At 38.4% G+C, this 21,018-nt stretch overlaps 1 protein-coding gene across 2 annotated transcripts; it reads left to right on the forward strand.

The window, feature by feature from the left end:
• The first annotated feature begins 2,463 nt into the window (after nt 1–2,463).
• snx14 (sorting nexin 14) lies at nt 2,464–20,910 on the forward strand. 2 transcript variants are annotated; one of them, XM_057352431.1, is made up of 30 exons: nt 2,464–2,593; nt 3,984–4,125; nt 4,238–4,358; nt 4,751–4,827; nt 5,082–5,160; nt 5,642–5,685; nt 6,204–6,291; nt 6,725–6,809; nt 7,253–7,409; nt 7,960–8,035; nt 8,375–8,419; nt 8,511–8,591; nt 8,795–8,909; nt 9,640–9,795; nt 9,878–10,002; nt 10,070–10,128; nt 11,117–11,140; nt 13,384–13,516; nt 13,638–13,830; nt 15,524–15,607; nt 15,682–15,782; nt 16,067–16,178; nt 17,408–17,448; nt 18,606–18,725; nt 18,991–19,114; nt 19,221–19,385; nt 19,487–19,582; nt 20,060–20,151; nt 20,238–20,294; nt 20,509–20,910. In XM_057352431.1, exons 2-30 carry the CDS (start codon nt 3,986–3,988, stop codon nt 20,545–20,547), a joined length of 2,829 nt encoding a protein of 942 aa, XP_057208414.1. In that variant the 5' UTR covers nt 2,464–2,593; nt 3,984–3,985; the 3' UTR covers nt 20,548–20,910. The 2 variants fall into 2 exon arrangements, with proteins under 2 accessions (XP_057208414.1, XP_057208415.1); XM_057352432.1 differs by lacking the exon at nt 11,117–11,140.
• Nucleotides 20,911–21,018: the final 108 nt, after the last annotated feature.

The raw sequence follows: 21,018 nt of genomic DNA on the forward strand, positions 1-21,018 counted from the left end.
CGTTTATGAACTCCAAGAGTCATTTCTTCTGTAACATTAATCCCTACTAAAGAAAGGAAATGCACATGAAATTATTGTATTATTATGTAGGGCAAAATAAAATATGTATACTACAAGTTTAGGTCTCATTATGAAAATGTATACTGTTGTTGCCTTAAATTTAACATGTCTAAATCTTGACTAGTGACTAGTTAAACTTGACTAGTTAAAAAAGTTCAAATTGCATATTTTGATGAGTTTAAGTAGCCTAATGCAAAAAAACATATTAATATTATATTCTATCAATATTAATTAACATTCATATTTCTTCTATATTCATTACATAAAATATATATTCAAAATATATATTTCTATATTCATAGTGTAAAAAGTTTTCTTTGCAGAGGTCAGTTGGAAGTTAAGCTTGGACCACATCATGTTTGTTTGTTTTAGCCACTGAAACATCTATTGATTACATAATTATTTACAGCGAATGTAAGATCATTTATTCAAATATGCAATTGATTTAAATACATGTGTAATACCTTACAAACAAAGTGTTTGATATGTAGGGCCCATATAAACTTGTACAGACGCAAATGATAACGGGTGTGTGAAAATGTCAAATACTGTACCATAAAATACAAAAACTTTATAATATTAATCTCTCTTTTTGATCATAGTTTAAATCCATCTAGAATCTGAGAGTATTAACTGATATACACAAAGATGATTTTTTACATAGAAACTCATCGTTAGAAAACCTGATTTAATGTCCTGAGTTTTTCTTACATCACCTCCCTACTGCATTACAGGAGAAACACTTACGGGATCATCGCTGAATGTGCTGAGACAGTGAAACGGTGCAGGACTAAAGAAAGTCTTCTAGCACCTCATCGATCCCAAATACTCTATACATATAAAAGTATAAACTAGCAGCTAAACAAGCATTTTCCTTAATGCACTTCCGCAAACAAGTGAAGTGTGAGAGACCTCTGGTTGTTCTTTCAGTCCATTAGCACACAAGATTTTCTCACAATAAGCATTTTAAATGTAAAATGTAATGTTGAATGTATTATAATTAAGTGTGACACTGCAGAATGACCGCGGTCATCAGAGACGACGACAGACTGAGTGACACATCTGAGTCAACAGGTGCTTTTATTTTCGAATAGTTTAAAAGCTCCAAGTTCTGCAAAACAACACAATCCAATGAATTCAATGACACTTTGCACACATAGAGCAGAACTTGTTTCATTTCAAAAGCATTAAGGCAGAATATCCATCTGTCATAACCTGTTGTTCAACATCAAATGAACCTATAGCGTGCAGCTACTTTGAAACGACGTTAGTCAGAATAGTGCACGTCACGACTGTAGAAAGAGGAGCGAGCTCCAGTATATACATATACAACAGTATATATTCATGTACAGAGAGGTCATGATGTGAAAGATGATTTCTATATGAACGTGTAAGATTTCATGTAATGTAGGAGTGTGATTGGACGTGGTTCAAACAGCCTCCTCTTATATCCACACCAGGAATAACTGCTGTTATGAAGATCAGATTATTCTCACATCAGTCATAAAACACAGCAGAGTTACAGGAACATGATCACATAAGATGAAGACGGATCTTTGTGTCTCATCCTGTATACAAAAAGAGTAGGCTTATGTGTAACAGATGTTTTTTTCAGTTGCATGCATCATGTCAAACATCTGCAGTAAAAAATGCAGTTAAATTGTTTCTCAGCCATTATAATATTATACCGATATGTTTGATTTTAAAACATTCATTGTGTTTGTTCTTCAGATTAACATGCCTTATCACCTAAGAGTAAGTATGTGCCTTCAGGAGCAAAAGAAAAATAAATATATCACACATGATTTCATGTACAGATTTGTGATTGTGGTGCTGCTCAATATTGTCGCCTATATTGTATAATAAGAGTCTAATGTAGGGCCTACAGTAGACTCTTATTATACAGTCGGTTCCGTAACATTCTTGTACATTCTTTACCATGACTAGAGAAAAGCTGACCACTTGGTTTGGTGGTACAAATATATATATTTTTTATTAAACCTGTCACTGCCCCCTGCAGTACCGCTATGGCCCACCGGGGGGCCACGGACCCCACAATATGTCACAGTTTGGAACAGGCCGAGACGAACACATACTAATTCATATATAATGTAGCATGTAAACTGTAACTGTGTTTGCAAGACAAATACAGAAATGATAATCGTGCGGTTATTATTTGAATTTCATTTTTGACTTATGAGACCATAGTCTACTACATGCCTGATAACAATATATGAGTCAAACGCACACTGTTTATCAAAACAGTCATACTGAATATCATAACTATCATAGCGACACTGAAAATATTATAACTTATAATATTATTATTTATTTATTTGTTTACCTACTTCACTTGGATTTTGGTGGTGTGTGACTTTTATTTTGAAAGGCCCTCAAGCTGCTGCGAGCACGTGATGCTAAACCAGGAAGAGAAGCTAGGGCTGCTGAGATCTTGTTCAATATTTAGATTTTAATCGATATGTGTGTCGTGATGATGATGTGTTGTTGATATGATTCATACATGACCTGTGAGGTGAGTGAACTGTCATTTATAAGAACAAAATAACACGGATAAGTGTCATTGACACTGCTGTTTACATCTTCTGTGCTCAATACGTAAACATTGATCACTCGTTTTCAATAATAATAAACTATTGCAGTAACCAAAAGTGTTCTTTAAGCTACGTGATGATGTCCCTATGAAACCCGTGATATATGACAATCATTTCATGTCGACATTTTTGACATACAATGCCATGCAAATAAATATACCAGCGTAGACATTGTTTTGTAAATTACTTAAAAAAAGCAATTCATTACACCGTCAATCAAATTTTCTTTAATGAAAAAGTTTCACGATGGAACGTGGAATCGTTAAATCATTTATGAATATCTTTATTAAAACATTTTGAATACGGTAATGTAACTAAAACATAAACTGCTGTAACAATAAGAGTTACTTACTTTACCTTTCCTCCCAGATAAAGTCATTTAAATGTTTTATTTGTTACAAGGGCTGTCACGATTATGAAATTTGCTGACGATTAATTGTCTAATAAATCTTTGCGATTATGATGACGATTAATTGTCAGTTTTAGGGCTTTGACATTTAATTCTCCTACATTTATGATTCAGGATTGAAATGACCGTATTGTTCTGAATATTAGACTATGTTTTACTTTCTCTTAAAATAATCAAATATGTAAGGTCTAAGCTTTTACATGTCAATAATACAGCCGCCACATACGTGTAAAGCGAGTTTGATCAGGAGTGAATTGAAGCCAACATTGAAATGCTGTCAGTCATAGACAAGTTTTTTTCCCACTTGCAAGTAGGGCTGCTCGATTATGACAAAAATCATAATCACGGTCATTTTGGCCAATATTGAGATCACGATCGTTTAACACGATTACTCACTGACTTTTGAAACAACGTAGGAAATATAAAGGAAACTTGTCTTTTAAACTGAATTCAAGTGAAAAATGAATGAAAGAAATAGTAAAGCTGAACCAATGTAAAGGAAAGGGGTGCGCTGTGGCTTTATACCACAAGAAAAGGAATGGAATGCAGTACAATAATCCGTTTTACCTCGATTATTTCGTTTTTGCAATTGTTGAAGGGCAAAATGGACGATTATGATTCATTTTCGATTAATTGCACAGCCCTACTTGCAAGACTACAATAACATTTTACTTCTACGCTAATGAAATTTTGGTAGGCTGGTTTTCAAATTGAGGTTACCTCAAATAATATGAAAATGTACTACAGTTTTTTATAGTATATGCTTGAAAGTTTTTTTTAAGTGATTGTTGATCTGAAACCATGGCTGAGATGATTATTTAGTAAAGGTGACAGCCCTATTTGTTACCAAGTAATCCATCACACCCGCCACTGAGGGTGTTGTGTTGTTTCTCTGTTGTTAGGCATGATGTGGGGCTCTCGCTTCTTTGCGGGGGGTGTGAGGAGAGTCCTGAGGCTGGATGTGTTTAAAGACATGGCTCGCCAGTATCCCTTCATCTTCTGTATCTTTACTGTCATGATCTCCTCCACCATCGTACTCAACCAGTGAGTGCTTTACTAACACTGTTACATTCCAAAAGACATAATAATAGGTTCACAAACATGACGGTTTGAGACATTTGATCCCTTGCTATCTTTCTGGACATTATTTTGACAGATATCTCCACATTCTGATGATATTCTGGTCTTTTCTGGCTGGAGTCATCACATTCTACTGCTCTCTCAGCCCTGAATACCTGCTGCCCAACATATTCATCTCAACAAGAGCCAAGAGGAGAGTAAGTATCAGCCGACGCATACTTGGGACATTGTGACGTGTGTCCTGAACAGGCCACGACATCTTCAACGGTTCAGCCAGATCTGACCACTTCCTGCATGGAGTTTACAGTCAGAATGTGTCAATGGTCTGTTGTCTGAAGACGACACAGTGTGATTGTACACAATGTGAAAAATGTGAGGCTGGACTTAAGCGTATCTGTGAAGACGTGTCTGGCTGGTGAGAAAGTGTCTCTCTATGACAGACCATTGAGGTTAAAAATAAGAATGAGCGATGTCAGCGAAGAAGAAAGTCGTCATGTCAAGATAGAACGTTCGCAGAACTGGCACTAGCTCAGATTGTGTTGTAGTGTATGTCTGGAGAGGAATGATGTGCTTGTGTGTATATGTGTAGCCTCAGGAGCAGCAGGAGTTGTTTCCTCTGGGTCACAGTTGTGCCGTATGTGGGAAACATCAATGCAAACGTCACAGGTCTGTATCGCACATCTGTATTCAGCTTGAATTCTTTTATGACAGCACATATTATTAAACTGTACATACTGTACATGTAGACTTAGGTGAGCACACAATATGAACTTAATAACACATCAGCCAACATTTTCACTGTTTTTCAGCCAATAGTTGTTTGTTGGCCAAAAAATCTTATCAGCAGATCCCTAATAAATGGAGTATTCATGAATAAATCCATGTGGAGTATATAGTGTGACATTGTGTGTGTCACACAGACCGACTCTTCTCCTGGAGAACTATCAGCCGTGGCTGGATCTGAAGGTGCCGTCTAAAGTGGATGCCAGCGTCTCAGAGGTACACTTACATGAGTTACACAGCCGCGGAAAAACACACTCACAAATCAGCATTTCTAGATCCAATCTAACCTCAGGAGTGACATCAAGTCATCCAAGACTGACAAAATCCAGGTTATCACATAAGACATAATATATTTCCTAAATACATGTAGTAGAAATATGACTGTTGTGTTTCTTAAAAGGGAATCTGAACTTGTTTTCTTTGCAGTATTTGTGGTGTTAAAAAATCACAGCATCTTTTCTGTTATTTTCATCTGTTTCTCCAGTTTTCTGCAAATAAATGCGAATAGAAACAAGAAATCTAAAAGAAATGTTGTTAGTAGTTCACAGAATAAAACAGAAAATATCATTTTACCTAAACACATACTTATGAATTGTATTCATTCAGAAAAACTGAAAATAATTTTGAAATGGTCTCTTAAATTTTGATGATTAAACATCACATGCTGACTGATAGCACGTCACTGTCTGTTCTCAAGGTTCTGGAGTTAGTTCTGGAGAACTTCGTGTACCCGTGGTACAGGTAGGACAACAGTCTGTTTCATTTCCTAATATTCTCATGTCTTTTTCTTTTTGATGTTAAACACGGGAGCGATACTCGCCTTAAAGTCCCAGTGGAATTCAAAATGACAGTGTCTATTTTTTCATGAAATATTGCAGCGTTTATTGTAAACAGCTTATCAATGTGGGTCGTACTCTTTTTAAAATTCGTGTGCCCTCATAATCTTCAGTTGAAATCTGAAAATGCACTTCCGCCCTGAAATGGCTATCCATCTTAAACGACGTATGTTAGAAGGCTTGGGCGGAGCATCCGTTAACTCCTCCCCTTCAACTGTCAGTCTGCTGCCAGTTCCATTTCAAAATCCAACGCCTGTTTTTACACATCCAATCAAATCGCAGAGAAAGACGAAAGCCACGCCCACTATTTTTCTCATTCAAAATTCCATTTCACTCGGAAATGCATCAAAATACGGAAGTAAAAACGATCGCAATTTCCTATTCACGGGGACTTTAACTGTGTTTGATCTTATGTCTGATCAGAGATATAACAGATGATGAGGCGTGTGTGGATGAACTGAGACAGACGATCCGTTTCTTTGCCGCCGTTCTGGCTCACCGAACACAAAAGGTGATTTATTCATATGCTTTTAATACACGCATGACACTTTACAGACTTTACCCTGATAGCACACATACATCTGGATTACGTCTATTTGACATCTGCATTTACATCTGCAAGACATCTACAATACATTGTTTGCTCATCTGCAATACGTCTCGGAGATGTCTGCTGTCAGACGTCATATAGACCTCTAGAAGATGTCTGTAAGATGTTTATGATTTAGAATGGATGTAAAGCTGCTCTTTCTAAGATGTTTAGCAGATGTTTTTAAGCAGCAGATCTCCAGATCTTTAGCAGATGTATTACAGACGTTCAGACGTCTCCGAGACGTATTGCAGATGAGCAAACTACGTATTGCAGATGTAAATGCAGACGTCAAATAGATGTAAGCCAGACGGATTGTGCTATCTGGGTATGACTTTCTTGTGTTGTTTTGTAGGTGGATGTTCCTTCAGTTGTGATGGGCAAAATGATGAGAGCTGCTATGAAGCACATCGAGATCATTGCTAAAGCACAACAGAAAGGTGGGGCCTGTCATTTATTTATGATGAGAATTATGGGTAACATTATCAATCTCTGCTCTTTTTTCACTGTTTTGGGGAGCAGAATTGGGGGAAATAGATGGACAGTAATAGACATTAGTGTAAAACATGAAAACAGAGTCCAATTTTAATAGAAACCTGCTGAGGTTTACTTATTCTTTATAAATATTTAGCAAATATTTGAATTATAGTAACGTCATTTTAAAGTATGAAATAACACAGCAAGTATGGTAATGTATCATCATCTGCTCCACACGTTTGAGGATTTAAACATCAATTGATAAATATTCATTTTGTAATCACATTAATATTGTAATTAATTAATTGAATAGTTTTTATGATCCTATGAAACAATCATCAGTCAAGCACCCTATAGATGTTTAATGTGTAACTGATATTTTATATGTGTGTGTTTGTGTGAACAGTGAAGAATTCAGAAGGTCTCCAGCAGGCGGCTCTATTGGAGTACGGTGCAGATTTACATGTGGCTCTGCGAAGCCGCAAAGATGAACTTCTGTACCTGAGGAAACTGACAGAGCTGCTGTTTTCATACGTCATGCCTCCTAAAGCCACAGACTGCAGGTACACACACCACACACCACACACACACACACACACACACACACACACACACACACACACACACACACGCACGCGCGCGCGCGCACACACACGCGCACACCGCACACACACACACACAACGCACGCACACGCGCGCACCACACGCCCCACACACACACACACAACCACACGCACCGCCGATGGTCGAACCTAGTCTTTATCACTCTTACCGCACGTCGCCCGATGCGATTATTTCATTTTGTCGTGTCTGTGACACAACTAGCAGCGGTCGTACAAAACCGAAGCTGTACGCGTCAGAATACTGAACAACACCGGTCCGCACCACGGCAACACACACGCACAACGCACACACAACGCGCACACACACCACACACACACACACGCATCAACCACACACACACCAACACACACACACACACACACACACACACACACACATACTGAGAATGAACTATAATATATGAACAAGTCAAAAAGCATGAATAACATTGTTAGAAGACTGTTTGTGTTTTTCAGCTTGATTCATGTGAACTATGCACTTGATTCACAGATCTTTGGCTCTGCTGATTCGGGAGGTCATGACAGGGTCGGTTTTTCTCCCAATAATGGACTATGTGGCCGATCCAGTGAGTGTAACACGTTCAATTTCAATGAAGAGACTTTCTGTATTTTATAGATGTGCTCTGTATGAGCTACAGTCATGTCATATACATGTCAATGTTGGCATTATAAGGGTCTGTCCGCTTTCTGAGCCGTTTTGACAAATTGAGCTTCAAAGCTTTTGCATTCCAATTTTGTTTTCTAAAAAGTCCTTAAATGTACAGAGAATGTATAGAGAGAAAGCGTCCCATAATGTGAACTCACTTTTGACAAAAATGTCTGATAGAACCTTATCATTTCAAGGCGATGAAGTGTGTGAATCTCAGAGTTGATCAGTGAAATGAATTAGTTGTATTTGTGTTCAGGACACAGTGAATCACATGATCCTCATCTTCATCGATGACACTCCTGTGAGTTATCGGTTATGAAACATCACGAGAAGATCACCACCTGCTGTCGATCTGTCTTTGACTGCGTATGTTCTCATCGCTTTGTTTTTAGCCCGAGCCGTTGACGGACCCCGTGTCTGCGCAGGTGTCATTCCTGCAGAAGTTTGCAGACACCCGCAACAAGAAAACCTCGGTGCGTGCTGCACTCATCACTAGTTTTATAAAAATGGAGTGACAGAAAGCACTGATGCTTCACGCAGAGCTGTTTTAATATCTGTGGCAGTGATGACGTAGAAGACCGCTCCGGATGTTTCGAGTCACATAGACCTGCAGAACGAAATCACATGATCTGGTTTGAGATGATTCGTGACGTGCGAGGGTTTGTTTTTCTGTCAGGTGTTGAAGTTGGACCTGAAGGAGATCAGAGATCAGCAGGACCTGTTGTTTCGCTTCATGAGTTTTCTGAAAGAGGAGGGAGCCGTTCACGTCCTGCAGTTCTGTCTGACCGTAGGTGAGGACATGTGTGTGTCACCAGTAAACGCATTCATGCTGGTTTAACTGGCCACACGTCATTGGAAAATCTTTTTAAATGATTTTCATTGGTAAGTAAATATTGGCAACACAAAATGAGTGTTGTGTTAAAGGCACAGTTCACCCCAAAATGAAAATTCTGTCATCAGTTACTCACCTTCGAGTCGTTCCAAATGTGTCTAAATGTCTTTGTTCTGATGAACACAGAGAAAGATATTTGGAAGAATGCGCGTAACCAAACAGATCTCAACCCCCATTGACTCCCATAGTAGGAAAAATACTTGATATTTTTTCGTTCTGTTGAACGCAGAAGAAGATATTTTGAAGAATGTAGGACAGCAAACGGTTCTGGGGCACTTTTGACTATCATTGTATTTCTCCTACTATGGGAGTCAATGGGGTCCAAGAACTGTTTGGTTACAAACATTCCTCCAAATATCTTTCTCTGTGCTCATCAGTGAAATTTATAGATTTGGAACAACTCGAGAGTGAGTCATTCATGACAGAATTTGTATTATCCCTTTAAAGCCGTAGCGTAAGATTACAATTTTTAATCAATGCATCAAGAACATACGTAATGCCATTTTAGACGGCTAATCGCAATCCATAATGAAAGAAACGTTCCGAGGTTGTCTACCTTTCCTCTTTTTCGCAATCAACATTGATACAAATCTTTTCTAGCACGTGCATGTGTTTGTGTTTGTGTTCAGAGGAGTTTAATGACAGGATCCTGCATCCTGATCTGAGCGACGCAGAGATGCAGCGTTTGCATGAAGAGGTGCAGAAGATCTATGAGACGTACTGTCTGGACGAGAGCGTCGACAAGATCAGCTTTGATCCGTTCATCATCGAAGAGATCCACAACAGTCAGTCTCATCTCACCTCACACACCTGTCATATACTGTACGTGACCAAATCAAAGCACGTTGTTGTTGTTCTGCCGTGCAGTCGCTCAGGGGCCGTACGCAGGCGTGGTGAAGCTGCAGACGATGCGCTGTCTGTTTGAAGCCTACGAGCATGTGCTCTCTCTCCTGGAGAACGTCTTCACACCCATGTTCTGTCACAGCGATGAGGTAATGTGCAGGAGATGTGATCTGAGGATGTCAATCAACTCTGAATCCTGACGTCCGTGTGCTTCAGTATTTCAGACACCTGCTGTGGGGTGCAGAATCTCCCGCTCGAAATTCAAAGCTGAGCAGGTGAGTGGAAACACTGACGTCTGTTTGGATCTGTTGGAATACACTTTTCTTCTTACACAGTTGAAGCGTCTTCAGAGTGAAACGCACCTGTTTATTCCAACCTCAGAAATGACAGTGGATGTAATTCTACTGTAATTCTCTTATGCATCAAATATTTATGATCTGCTTTTGGGATCACCAATATTTTACAAATATTACAATTAAACATATCTCGCTTTCCCAAGTCTGTATAGTTTGATAAAAAAAAACTGTAACACATATTTAAAGCTGTAATCCATTTCATTTGGCCTCTCTCTTTGAAACAAAAAATTGCAGGTTACTTTACATTCTCAAAAAATAAATACAAGTCCCTCGTAAATATAATTATTATATGAAAATAATTTATTTTTGGCTCATTTTCTATACTATTAAGCGGAATGGTTTCGTATAATTCACGTGGTAAATTGTCACAAGAGTCAAAAATACATTTTGGAAGTGAGTTTGGTTGATTCGTGCTAAATAAAAAGAAATGGAGTATGTATTTAACTAGATCTTGATCGATTATTGTGGCGACATAAAGCCACAGGTTTTTGGTCGTTCTGCGTGTGACGGGTAGAAATCGCCTGTAACAGCTCCAAAAGGGATATGAAGGTAGAATGCGAATGATCCATGTTGTCGCTGTCCTTCTGAAACCTCAGATGTGCGAATTACGTTTTTCAAGAAAATGAAAAAAGACAGGATCATATAATAATACATACGTTTTTAACGATTGAATACTGTGTTGAATACATTCTATTGGTTAGATATTTGCAAAACCCGGTGAGAAACATGAAGCATGACTACTACTCATAAAAATAATAATTTATGGCTAAAAATACAAATGAGACGAGGCTCCAGAAGGACGGTGCTGTCACTTGATCTGGGACTATGATGGAGTGTGTCAGTGAGGTTCAGTATGGAGCCGTGTTTATGTGAGAGACAGTAATCCACTTTCTGCCTGTTGTTCCAGGAATTTGAGTATGGATGATTTAAGGTAAGTTTATTCATGTGGGTGAAGTCCAGCGCTCTAACAGCATGCCAGGAAAAAAGAAACAAACAAATGTCATCGAGAATATTTCTGTCTGATAGCAAAGCTGAGGAATATATCAAGTGTTTATGATTTATTTGCTGATGTTTAGCTTTTGGTTTTAGCATGCTCGACATTAGCTTCTCACGACTGCAAACACCCCCTGATTCTTTTTCTAAAGATTGCCACTGTATTTTTCCGGGTTATGAATTGTTCTTCTGGCTGAAAAGAATCCCTGTTTCGAGGTATTCTGCAGCAGATATTTGAGGAGAGAGGTTTACTCTGAAGTTCAGTAGATCAAGGTGCTGTAGATGGATGTGTTCATTCATTCTGGAGCTGAGCAATCTTTTTTTATCCAAAACGTGTGTGGATTGAGATATCAGATTATCATATCACAATCATTCGAGGACTTTTATTTTTATATACAGTATTGCCAACAAAAAACGTTTGTTGCAACTAACCTGGCAAACATTGATCAAGCCAGTCACGATTTCATCCTCCCTAGCTAGATTGTTGTTGGATGGATATAGTCAGCTGTGATCAGTGTTTTCGTGTGTAGTATGCACGAGTACAGACGACATGAGGAGATAAAATAACGTCCATCAAACCAAAAGAATCATCTCTAGTCCTCCAGTGCTGATGTTGATCTGTACCGTGTTTTTTTGTGGCATGTGTCGGGCTGGCATGCTTGTTTGCTTCATGAAGACCTGACAGCATTCCTCTGGCTGGCCTCTGTATGACTGGCCACAGATCTCCATCGGTCACCCCCACAGCCGTCAAATCCATCTTAACACTCCCGTCCCTCCCCGCTTTCAAGACGTAAGTCTGGGGGGCAAGACCTTCCCAGCGTTCTGCTCATCTCAGACCAGTTTGCCCGGCGATGTTTAAAGGAATGCTTCAAATCATCAGGCTGTTGATTTTGGTGGATCTTTCTTTTTGAGCTTGACAGATTCTTCATCCATGAAGAGGAATAACAGGTTTGGAATCATGGGCAAACACAGAAGTGCCCATTGCCGCCATATTGGGGTGGGCGAGAGTAGGGCTGTCACGATTATTAAATAATCGTATCATCGTGATTGGTTGACCTCATCGCGATGGTTTCAGATCATGGCAATGATCGCACATCTCTACAGAAGACACTAGGGGGAGCTGCAGTGCATCTGCATATTTTAGTGTATATATTGTAACTAAAGCGTGGTAATACTGGTAAAATGTACCACCACAACACCATCACTTTAAAAACAACTTTAAAGCACATAGCATAAAAATAACCTGCAGTACAGTTGAATGTTATTTAAGATAATCTCAGCGTGAAAACCAGCGTACCAAAATTTCATTAACGGAAGTAAAATGTTATTGTAGTCTTGCAAGAAGCTTTTCTATGACTGACAGCGTTTTAATGGTGGCTTCAAGTCACTCCTCATCAATTGACAAGTATTTTGCGGTTGTATTATTGACATGTCTAGGCCTACGCCTTAAGTATATGATGACCCCATTTTTTCCAGTGTATTTCCAAGAAAAAGTCTTAATAGGGTCATTTCAAAGCCAAATCAAAAATGTAAAAAAAACCCAAAACAGACAATTAATCGTCATAATCGCAATGATTTATTAGACAATTTTCACAAACGTGACAGCCCTAGGTGAGAGTGCCATATAAACTTTATTGCGCTCTTAATCCTGAAAAAACGCAGCTCCCCGTTCACTTGCATCTGTTAATAAGATATGTCTTGCCCTCTTCAATATGGCACCTGTGTCGTTTATGTTGAGAATGACATCCGGATGATGAAATGATTCCTTGAAACATTAGGATTGGTTTAGTTGGGGTGAAACCGGTCGAGCAGACGCAGCAGGTTTGACGCATGGCTTCACTGGACTCTATTGTCTGCCATCGTGTGCTTGTTTGTCTGTTGTTGTGTTGTGAAGGCACGCGGGTGTACACGCTAAAAACGGCTGCGTTCTTTTAAGCCCAGCATTGGGTCAGAAAGGGACGAGCCCAACCATGGGTTACTGTAAATTAACCCAGCAAATGGTTGATATTTGACCCAACAATGGGTTGAAACAACTCAGCATGGGTTCATTTACAACCCAACCGTCGGGTTTGTCCTTTTTTCACCCCGCACTTTTTCGAGTGTACCCATGCGTTCCAGTCATCGGTCGCGTGACTTTAATGCAGTGTGAAGTGCGTTCTGATCACGTGTGTTTGGCTGCAGGAACACATCGAAGCGCGGCGAGTCGTTTGGCATCGGTCGTATCGGCAGTAAGATTAAGGGCGTGTTCAAGAGCAGCGCCATGGAAGGAGCTCTGCTGCCACAATACGCCATGATCGAGGGAGAAGACGACACCGTGAGATATTTCACTGTATACACCAGATCAAGAGAAGGGTGATACGTGATATGTTAGTGTTTGGAGAGAGCCGTACCGTCATCATTAGTAATCACAACTGAAGCACAAACTCTTCTTGAAGGTGGAGGAGGCAGCGGTGGTGTTGGAGGACGACTCTCCAGGGCCCGCGGAGAACGCCGGGACACCGGGAACACTGCGGAACCTCTCCGCTTGGACCATCTCCATCCCTTACGTGGACTTTTATGAAGATGAAGTTAAGAAAGAACGCATACCGGTCTTCTACATCGAGGTGGAACGACACGACAGAAAGAACGGTGAGGAGAACTCTGTATATGGGTCGAAGACCAAAAAGGGTTTAAGCATAAAAACAACAAGTGTAATACTGCTTTAATTTGTAGTTGTTCCAAAAAAAGGAAAACTTTAATTGCATGTTTGTTTTAGTTTTATAAGCATTTTTCCCTGATTTACAGAAGACGCCCACTACAATGTCATTCAGTGTAACAATCTTGTCAGGCATATTTACAACAAAAATCGATTTAAGACAAATCAAAAGACCCAAATGCTAATAGTTATAGCTAATATATATCTTTTTTATTTGCCTCTATCCTATAGGTTTTTACTCATTTAAAATGCAACAAAATGTAATATGCGCCCTAATTCTTTTATATATGTTAATATGTAAAAGTCAGAATAAGCATGATGTTTGAATTTACACATAAATATTGTGTAACACTGAATGACAATGTAACATTATTTCAACCAAATTTTGACATTTTATTCTCCAGAAAGTGAGTTGAAAGAAACCATGAAGTAGACATTTTACTTACATATAATGTGCTTTCTAAGGACATAAAATCACTTTTGTAAATTTATTTGATGGGACATCTTAACGTCTTTGACCCATACACATCTGTCATGGGGACGGTAGCTGATCATTCTAGAAGCTGATGATTATTCACATCTTCCTTTAAATAAGACATGAACTACTCTAAAAGCTGCTTATCACAATGAAAGCATGAGTGTGGGATAGGGATGGAAGGATTCAACATGAACAGGTTGATTATAATATAGCTGACGATTCAAGCCGGTTGAGATGTTATTTGAATCGCAGTGCATGTTTTGAACAGCAGGGGACGCTGTGTTTACCCTTCAAACTTGCACGATGTGGCTACGCTGATATTTCATAAATGTAAAAAAATCCAAGAACAGCACACAGACAAAGTCTTAGTTTGTTAATATTAAAGAGACGTTTGTATTATTCATTTTTTATTTGATTTGGAATTTGTTTTAAAATCGCAGTTTAGTTTTGTTATTTGACATACAATATATTTTTATTTTACCAAGAAATGTGCAGCATTTCAGAAATAATAAAAGGGCAGTTGTTCATTTCTAATTCGTCAACTCATTTTGTAAAAATAAACCGTGAGTAAATCTTATCATGAGATCAGTGTCGTGAATCGTCACATCCCTAGTGGGGGTTTGTATCTCTCAAAGATCCATAATAAGATGATTTTTATTTTATTCATTTATTTGTTGGCCTTTTTGCATTTTTAAAATCTTGCACAAAACAATGAGAATCTCAGTGAGTATGAAAACAGCAAACAACATTTGATCTGTTCACACTCAATGTCACCAAACCCAGAAAACACTCTCATTTTTTTTATATTTAAAAAATATATATTTTAAAATTTTTGGGGGAAATAGTTTTATAGAGTACCGATAAATATATACTAAAGTAGATAATGATTGAATATTGTATTCTATACCGTTTAATAAAGTCTCTGTGCAAATAGACAATACAATACCGCTACAGGCCACCGGGGGTCGCACATGACACACTTTGAGAAGCACTGATTTATCAAATTGAGTCACAATCACACATATAAACAGCTACAACAAAATAATACAGGTTTGTATATAAACAGGTTGCTTTTAAAAACAGTCTTACAATCTATCAGTTGAATTGTGTGTAATTGATGTCACATCTCACATCTGATGTTTGTGCAGTGGGTCATGAGATGGAGAGCTGGTTTGTGTACAGAAGATATCTGGAGTTTTACGTGCTGGAGTCCAAACTCACAGAGTTTCATGGTAAAGTTCATCACATCTCTCTCTCCGTTTGAATGAATGGATGTAAATGTAATCAGTTTGCTTTGCTTGTTCAGGTTCATTCCAGGACGCACAGCTGCCTTCCAAAAGAATCATTGGACCAAAGAATTATGAATTCTTAACCTCCAAACGCGTTGAATTTCAGGAATATTTACAGGTGATTTACATTAGCTCCGTCACACAGACAAGAGCGAGTAAACACATCACAAAAGTGTCTAGAAAAAAGCTGAATGATGAATGAACGGCAAGGAATAGAAGCTAAAGTATGAAGATAACGATCTCAATGGAAGCTCATTGTAGAGTCTGAGGACAGTAATATGTGCGTGTTAAGCCGATGTTTAGGAATTGGTGTATTATTGAGTGTTTGTTGAAACAGAATGTTTTTTGTTTCAATATTGAGATGTAATCACGCGTGTTGTTTGTTGTCTTGTGTTTGTGAAGAACCTGCTGCTTCATCCGGAGCTGAGTAACAGTCAACTGCTGGCCGACTTTCTGTCTCCACACAGCATGGAGTCTCAGTTTTTAGACCGGGCTCGCTCCGATGTTAACCTGGGTATGTTTCACATCACTAAAACACATCATCCCACCTGCAATGAGCCGCACACACAGAAAACTGTGTTTTTAGGGACCAATCACTCATCTGTATAAGTGATGATGTCACCCTTTAGTGCCATTTAGCATCTTCCAATCAGGTTTTATTGATTTATTTCCATTAAACATGAGCAACGGTGAGAAATAAAACCACTTGAATGTGATCCTTGTCTTTTAAAGTAATATCCTAAGAATTTAAACAACAATCCAAATTGATCTGTACAAGTAAGGGCTCATGTACAGGCAGCCGGTTGTTATGGCACAAATAAGCCCCGACAGTGTGATCAGAAACTGGACATGAAATGTGAATTTGAAATATTTTATCGGCTCATTTTTACCGAATGCAGACCTTCCGCGAGGAAAATTCAGTTTTAAATGTCACGAACAGGCAATTTGGTTTAATCATTGGTAAATATAATGTCATATATGGTATTCATTTTGTTAAAAATGTATATTTAATTTGTCAAAAAGAACCTGTCAAAATGATTTGCTGCATCCGGGTTATTAGTTTTGAGCGGGAATATCTGTGAATAACGAACCTGCAAATGTCACGACTGGCCAATCAGAATCAAGCATTCCAACCAGCCGTGTAATAATTTACTAATAATCTTCTCTTAGTTCATTTTATTCTTATATTAACTCTGCTTTTTTATCTTGCTGTTATACTGCAGACAGGTTTTACATGACCTATTACTGCAGTTCATGTCGTATTTTAAGCCCTCACTTCACCAAATGTTTCCATGATTCTATCTCATGAAACCACAGACATCCGCTCCAGACAGGCACTGCTTAACAAAGAACAGATCACAGTTAACCCCCGGGAAAAACAACACGTATATGTGACGCATAGATTGATATTTAAAGCGCTGCTCTGATCTCTGTGGGGCGGTTTAAGACTAGTCCTAGACTCAAATACATGTTAGAGCTGTCTAAACTGAAAACAGTTAGCAGTGACATATCTTAAAATACATCAGTGCCTTTGTTTTATCTCAAAATGCACAAAAGGAATGTTTTTTTATAAGGCATGTTTGTAAAAACGACTTAAATGTCCTAATTGAACTAAGGCCAAATCTGGTGTAAAATAATCCCTGTCAGGGAAACCACCCCTAAATATTCCGGATTTCAAAGGTCAGTGTGTAGTAATTCACACGTGACTGTCTGATGGGTTGTTTTCTCTCTCTCGCTCTGTAGGGAAGATTTTTAAGTCTGTTCCAGGGAAACTTATTAAAGAGGTATGAATTTACATTTTACGGCTTGTCTTTTCACTTCAATGGAAATGCTTTGTAAGGCCGTGTTCACACTTGACTTCTTTTTTGAAGCTGCTGGCGTCTGTTTTACATTTTAATCCTATGGAGTAAACCGTGTTTTCAAAAAACGCGCCTGAGCGCTTTTTTAAATGCCGGCGTCTTTTTCTGCAGCTCAGAATGTCTTTTTCTGTTCAACAAAAGTTCAACTTTTCTGAAAAAACGCCCTACTTCAAGCATCTTTTTCTGTAAAAAAATCACATATTAATGAAGAGTTTGCTTCAAAAATGAGATAAAATTTTTATCTCATTTTTTTATCTCATTTTTCAAAAATTATAGTTTTTTATAATTGTGCATTCCAATTAATATCAATCAAATTGCAGTTGGTTTGTTTTGATTTAAGCCATAATACCTCAAAAAATACAGCTATCTACCACAATAAAACACTATAAAAACATGTTTACATAATAAAATATGAGTTATTTCATTTTGGAACCAAACTCTTCAAGTGGAGATGATTATAAGTATTATTTATTACTATATTCAGTGAGACGATTGTAATTATTTGTATTTATTATTGCTAATTATTATATTGCGAAGATGATTATAATTATTGTTTGTTAATATGAATTATTATATACACCGAGATGATTATTAGTTATTATTATATTCATGGACATAACTATAATTATTATTCATTATTGTTTCTGAGGAATGACTTTGTTGGACAGAAGAAGAATATTTTTATTAATATAATTGCATCTTATTTGCGGTGTTTTATTTGATGAAACCTTGCTTTGCATATGGAATAACCGTTTTATAAAAGCAATAATCCCCACGAAGTTCATTTTACAACAGCTAAGGGGCGTTGTTAGGCACGACGTGAGGGCCTTATTGCTTGATTAAATGAAAGTGTAAATGTAAATGACATTTGGACAAACATAAAACCTTAGATGAATGAAAATATTGCCTCACGTGTGCTTCTTCACACAAACCCCACGCTCGCGCTTGAGCCCGTCTGTGTTGGGGAATTTTGTAGCATTAAACACCTCGATGGTTCTTAATACCGTTAGACATGTTTACTTGACCGTAGTTCTGTTGGGATTTGATGAAGTGTGTGTGTGTGTTGTCTGTGATGTCTGTAGAAAGGACAGAACCTGGAGCCGTTCATTCAGTCCTTCTTCAGCTCGTGTGAATCTCCCAAACCCAAACCCAGCAGACCCGAGCTCACCATCCTCAGACCCACCGCAGAAAACGACAAGAAGGTGTGTTCACTACCATTACATACACATACACGTATACATATACATATACACATCAAATATAGTGATAGAATATCAAAGATTTGAAATGTGATGAAATGGTGTTTCTTGGGTTTGGTTGCCTTCTATTGAAAGACGCAAAAAACTTATTTGAAAACATTTCATTGCCATACTTGAAAAGGCACAGAGTTTGAAAATGAATAGATCGAGAAATGGACCACAGATGTTGTGTGTTGTTTCTGTTTTATTGTAACCAACCTGTATTTAGCTGTTCAACGAGTTATACGGAAACAATGCCAATCTGCCCGAGGGCCTGGAGAGAAAACACAACCAGAATTATTTCATGGAGCTGATGGAGGTGGACGGAGCGTATGACTACATCATGTACATAGGTGAAGAAAACCAACCGCATATGCTTTCCAACAATAGTTCCATCACAAGCCTTGCTCGTGTGAGTGAGTTTCTCAGATTGTGTGTGTTTGTGATGTATGAGCGCAGGCCGTGTGATATTCCACATGCCGGACTGGCTGCATCACATTCTGAGCGCGGGTCGTATTCTCCTGAAGAGAACTCTAGAGGCGTACGTGGAACATTATTTCCACTTTAAACTCGAGCAGATCATGCAAGAAAATCGCCTCGTGTCTCTCATCACTCTCCTGCGAGGTAACTCTGCCGTATTCAACATCCCTCGATACTGTACATCACAGAAATACTGTGTATTCACCGGCGTTCCGCTCGGTTTTCTCAATGCTGAACCTCTGCAGATGCAGTTTTCTGTGAGAGCACGGAGGAACGTTCTCCTGGAGACAAACAGAAACGAGCCAAGCAGACCTTTGAAGAGATGATGAACTACCTGCCAGGCACTGCTGCAGATCTCACATTTTTGGACATCTTTTCAATTCAATTCCATTTGCTTTATATAGCGCTTTTCACAATTTTCATTCTTGCAAAGCAGCTTTACATAGATTATAATGAAAAGGAAATAATAATATATTAATAATAAAAAAAGACATTATTTATAAATAAAATACAAGGTATCATTGCAAGTGTAATGTGCATTAATGAAGCGAAGTACTACATTGGATTGTAAGAAACTTTTCATTCACTGAAGCGTATTCTTTGTCAAATTATAATTTGCGTAATATGTGTGTAAGACTTACATTTACATGTAGTACTCAGAGTTAGTGCTTATTGGTAAATGATCGGATAGTTACGATATACCAGAAATATTGTATATTGAACAATTTGCAGTTCTCCTCTGGCATGTTAACGCAACCACAGAGAGGAGGAATACGGCTGTGATGTCCATCTCTGACAGACGTGATTTGTGTTTTCAGATGCAGTGGGGAAGTGTATCAGTGAAGAAGCGAAGTATGAGGGTGTGAAGTTGCTCTTCAGTGCCGTTCAGCAGCCGCTGCTCAATAAACAGGTGTGACCTGACAGACTCATCATCTCTCTCTCTCTCTCTCTCTCTCTCTCTCTCTCGCTCTAACTCTCTGCGTCTCTCTCTAACAGGTGACGTACGTGTTACTGGACATCGCCGTTCAGGAGCTCTTTCCAGAGCTCTGTAAGGTACTGTGACTGTCCTACTGCATCGTGTTCTCACAGACCCATAAATTCATATTCTGTCATGATGTTTTTCATGGAAATCTTTAAAGTATCTCTTCTGTAATTAAAGGTGTCATTTAGTGAAGGTTTCAGATTAAAGACACTGTACTTTTATAGCTTCTAACAATGTCAGAATTGTGAGGGTCTGATTCCATTCATTCTGTTGTTTTGTCTCCAGGAGAATCAAAAAGATCAGGTCTCCAGCAGATGGATGTGAGACACATGTGAAGAGAGCTAACGTCACAACACATTAGATCTGACTAGTAAAATTCAACTATTTATTCATTGTAATGAGGTCGTATTTCATGTTTGATGGAGTCAAACGATTGGAGTCCTCCGCTGTAACAGTGCAGTAAGACATGAGGAGACCTTAGGTTGGGTAGAACAGCATTTATTAAACACACAACAGAGATCTAAAGTGTCAGAGACATCGTCCTTTCAGACATGTACGGAAAGTAAACCCCTTAAAACACATGAAACATTGTGCTACATTTGATGTGATTTCATAACAGTAAGAGACCCGTGCAAACCTCTTTTGTAAATGTACTGGCTTTAGGAAATAAAAGTCTTAATATATCTGCTTCATTTCTAGCTTGTTTATAAAATATGCTTGTTTTAAAAACATATCAGTTACTACAGTATAAACATTGCTACTATAGATTAAGCACACACCTTCATTACTCGCAAT

Source organism: Triplophysa rosa, linkage group LG15 (assembly GCF_024868665.1).
Source record: "Triplophysa rosa linkage group LG15, Trosa_1v2, whole genome shotgun sequence".
In the NCBI taxonomy this organism is placed as follows: domain Eukaryota; kingdom Metazoa; phylum Chordata; class Actinopteri; order Cypriniformes; family Nemacheilidae; genus Triplophysa; species Triplophysa rosa.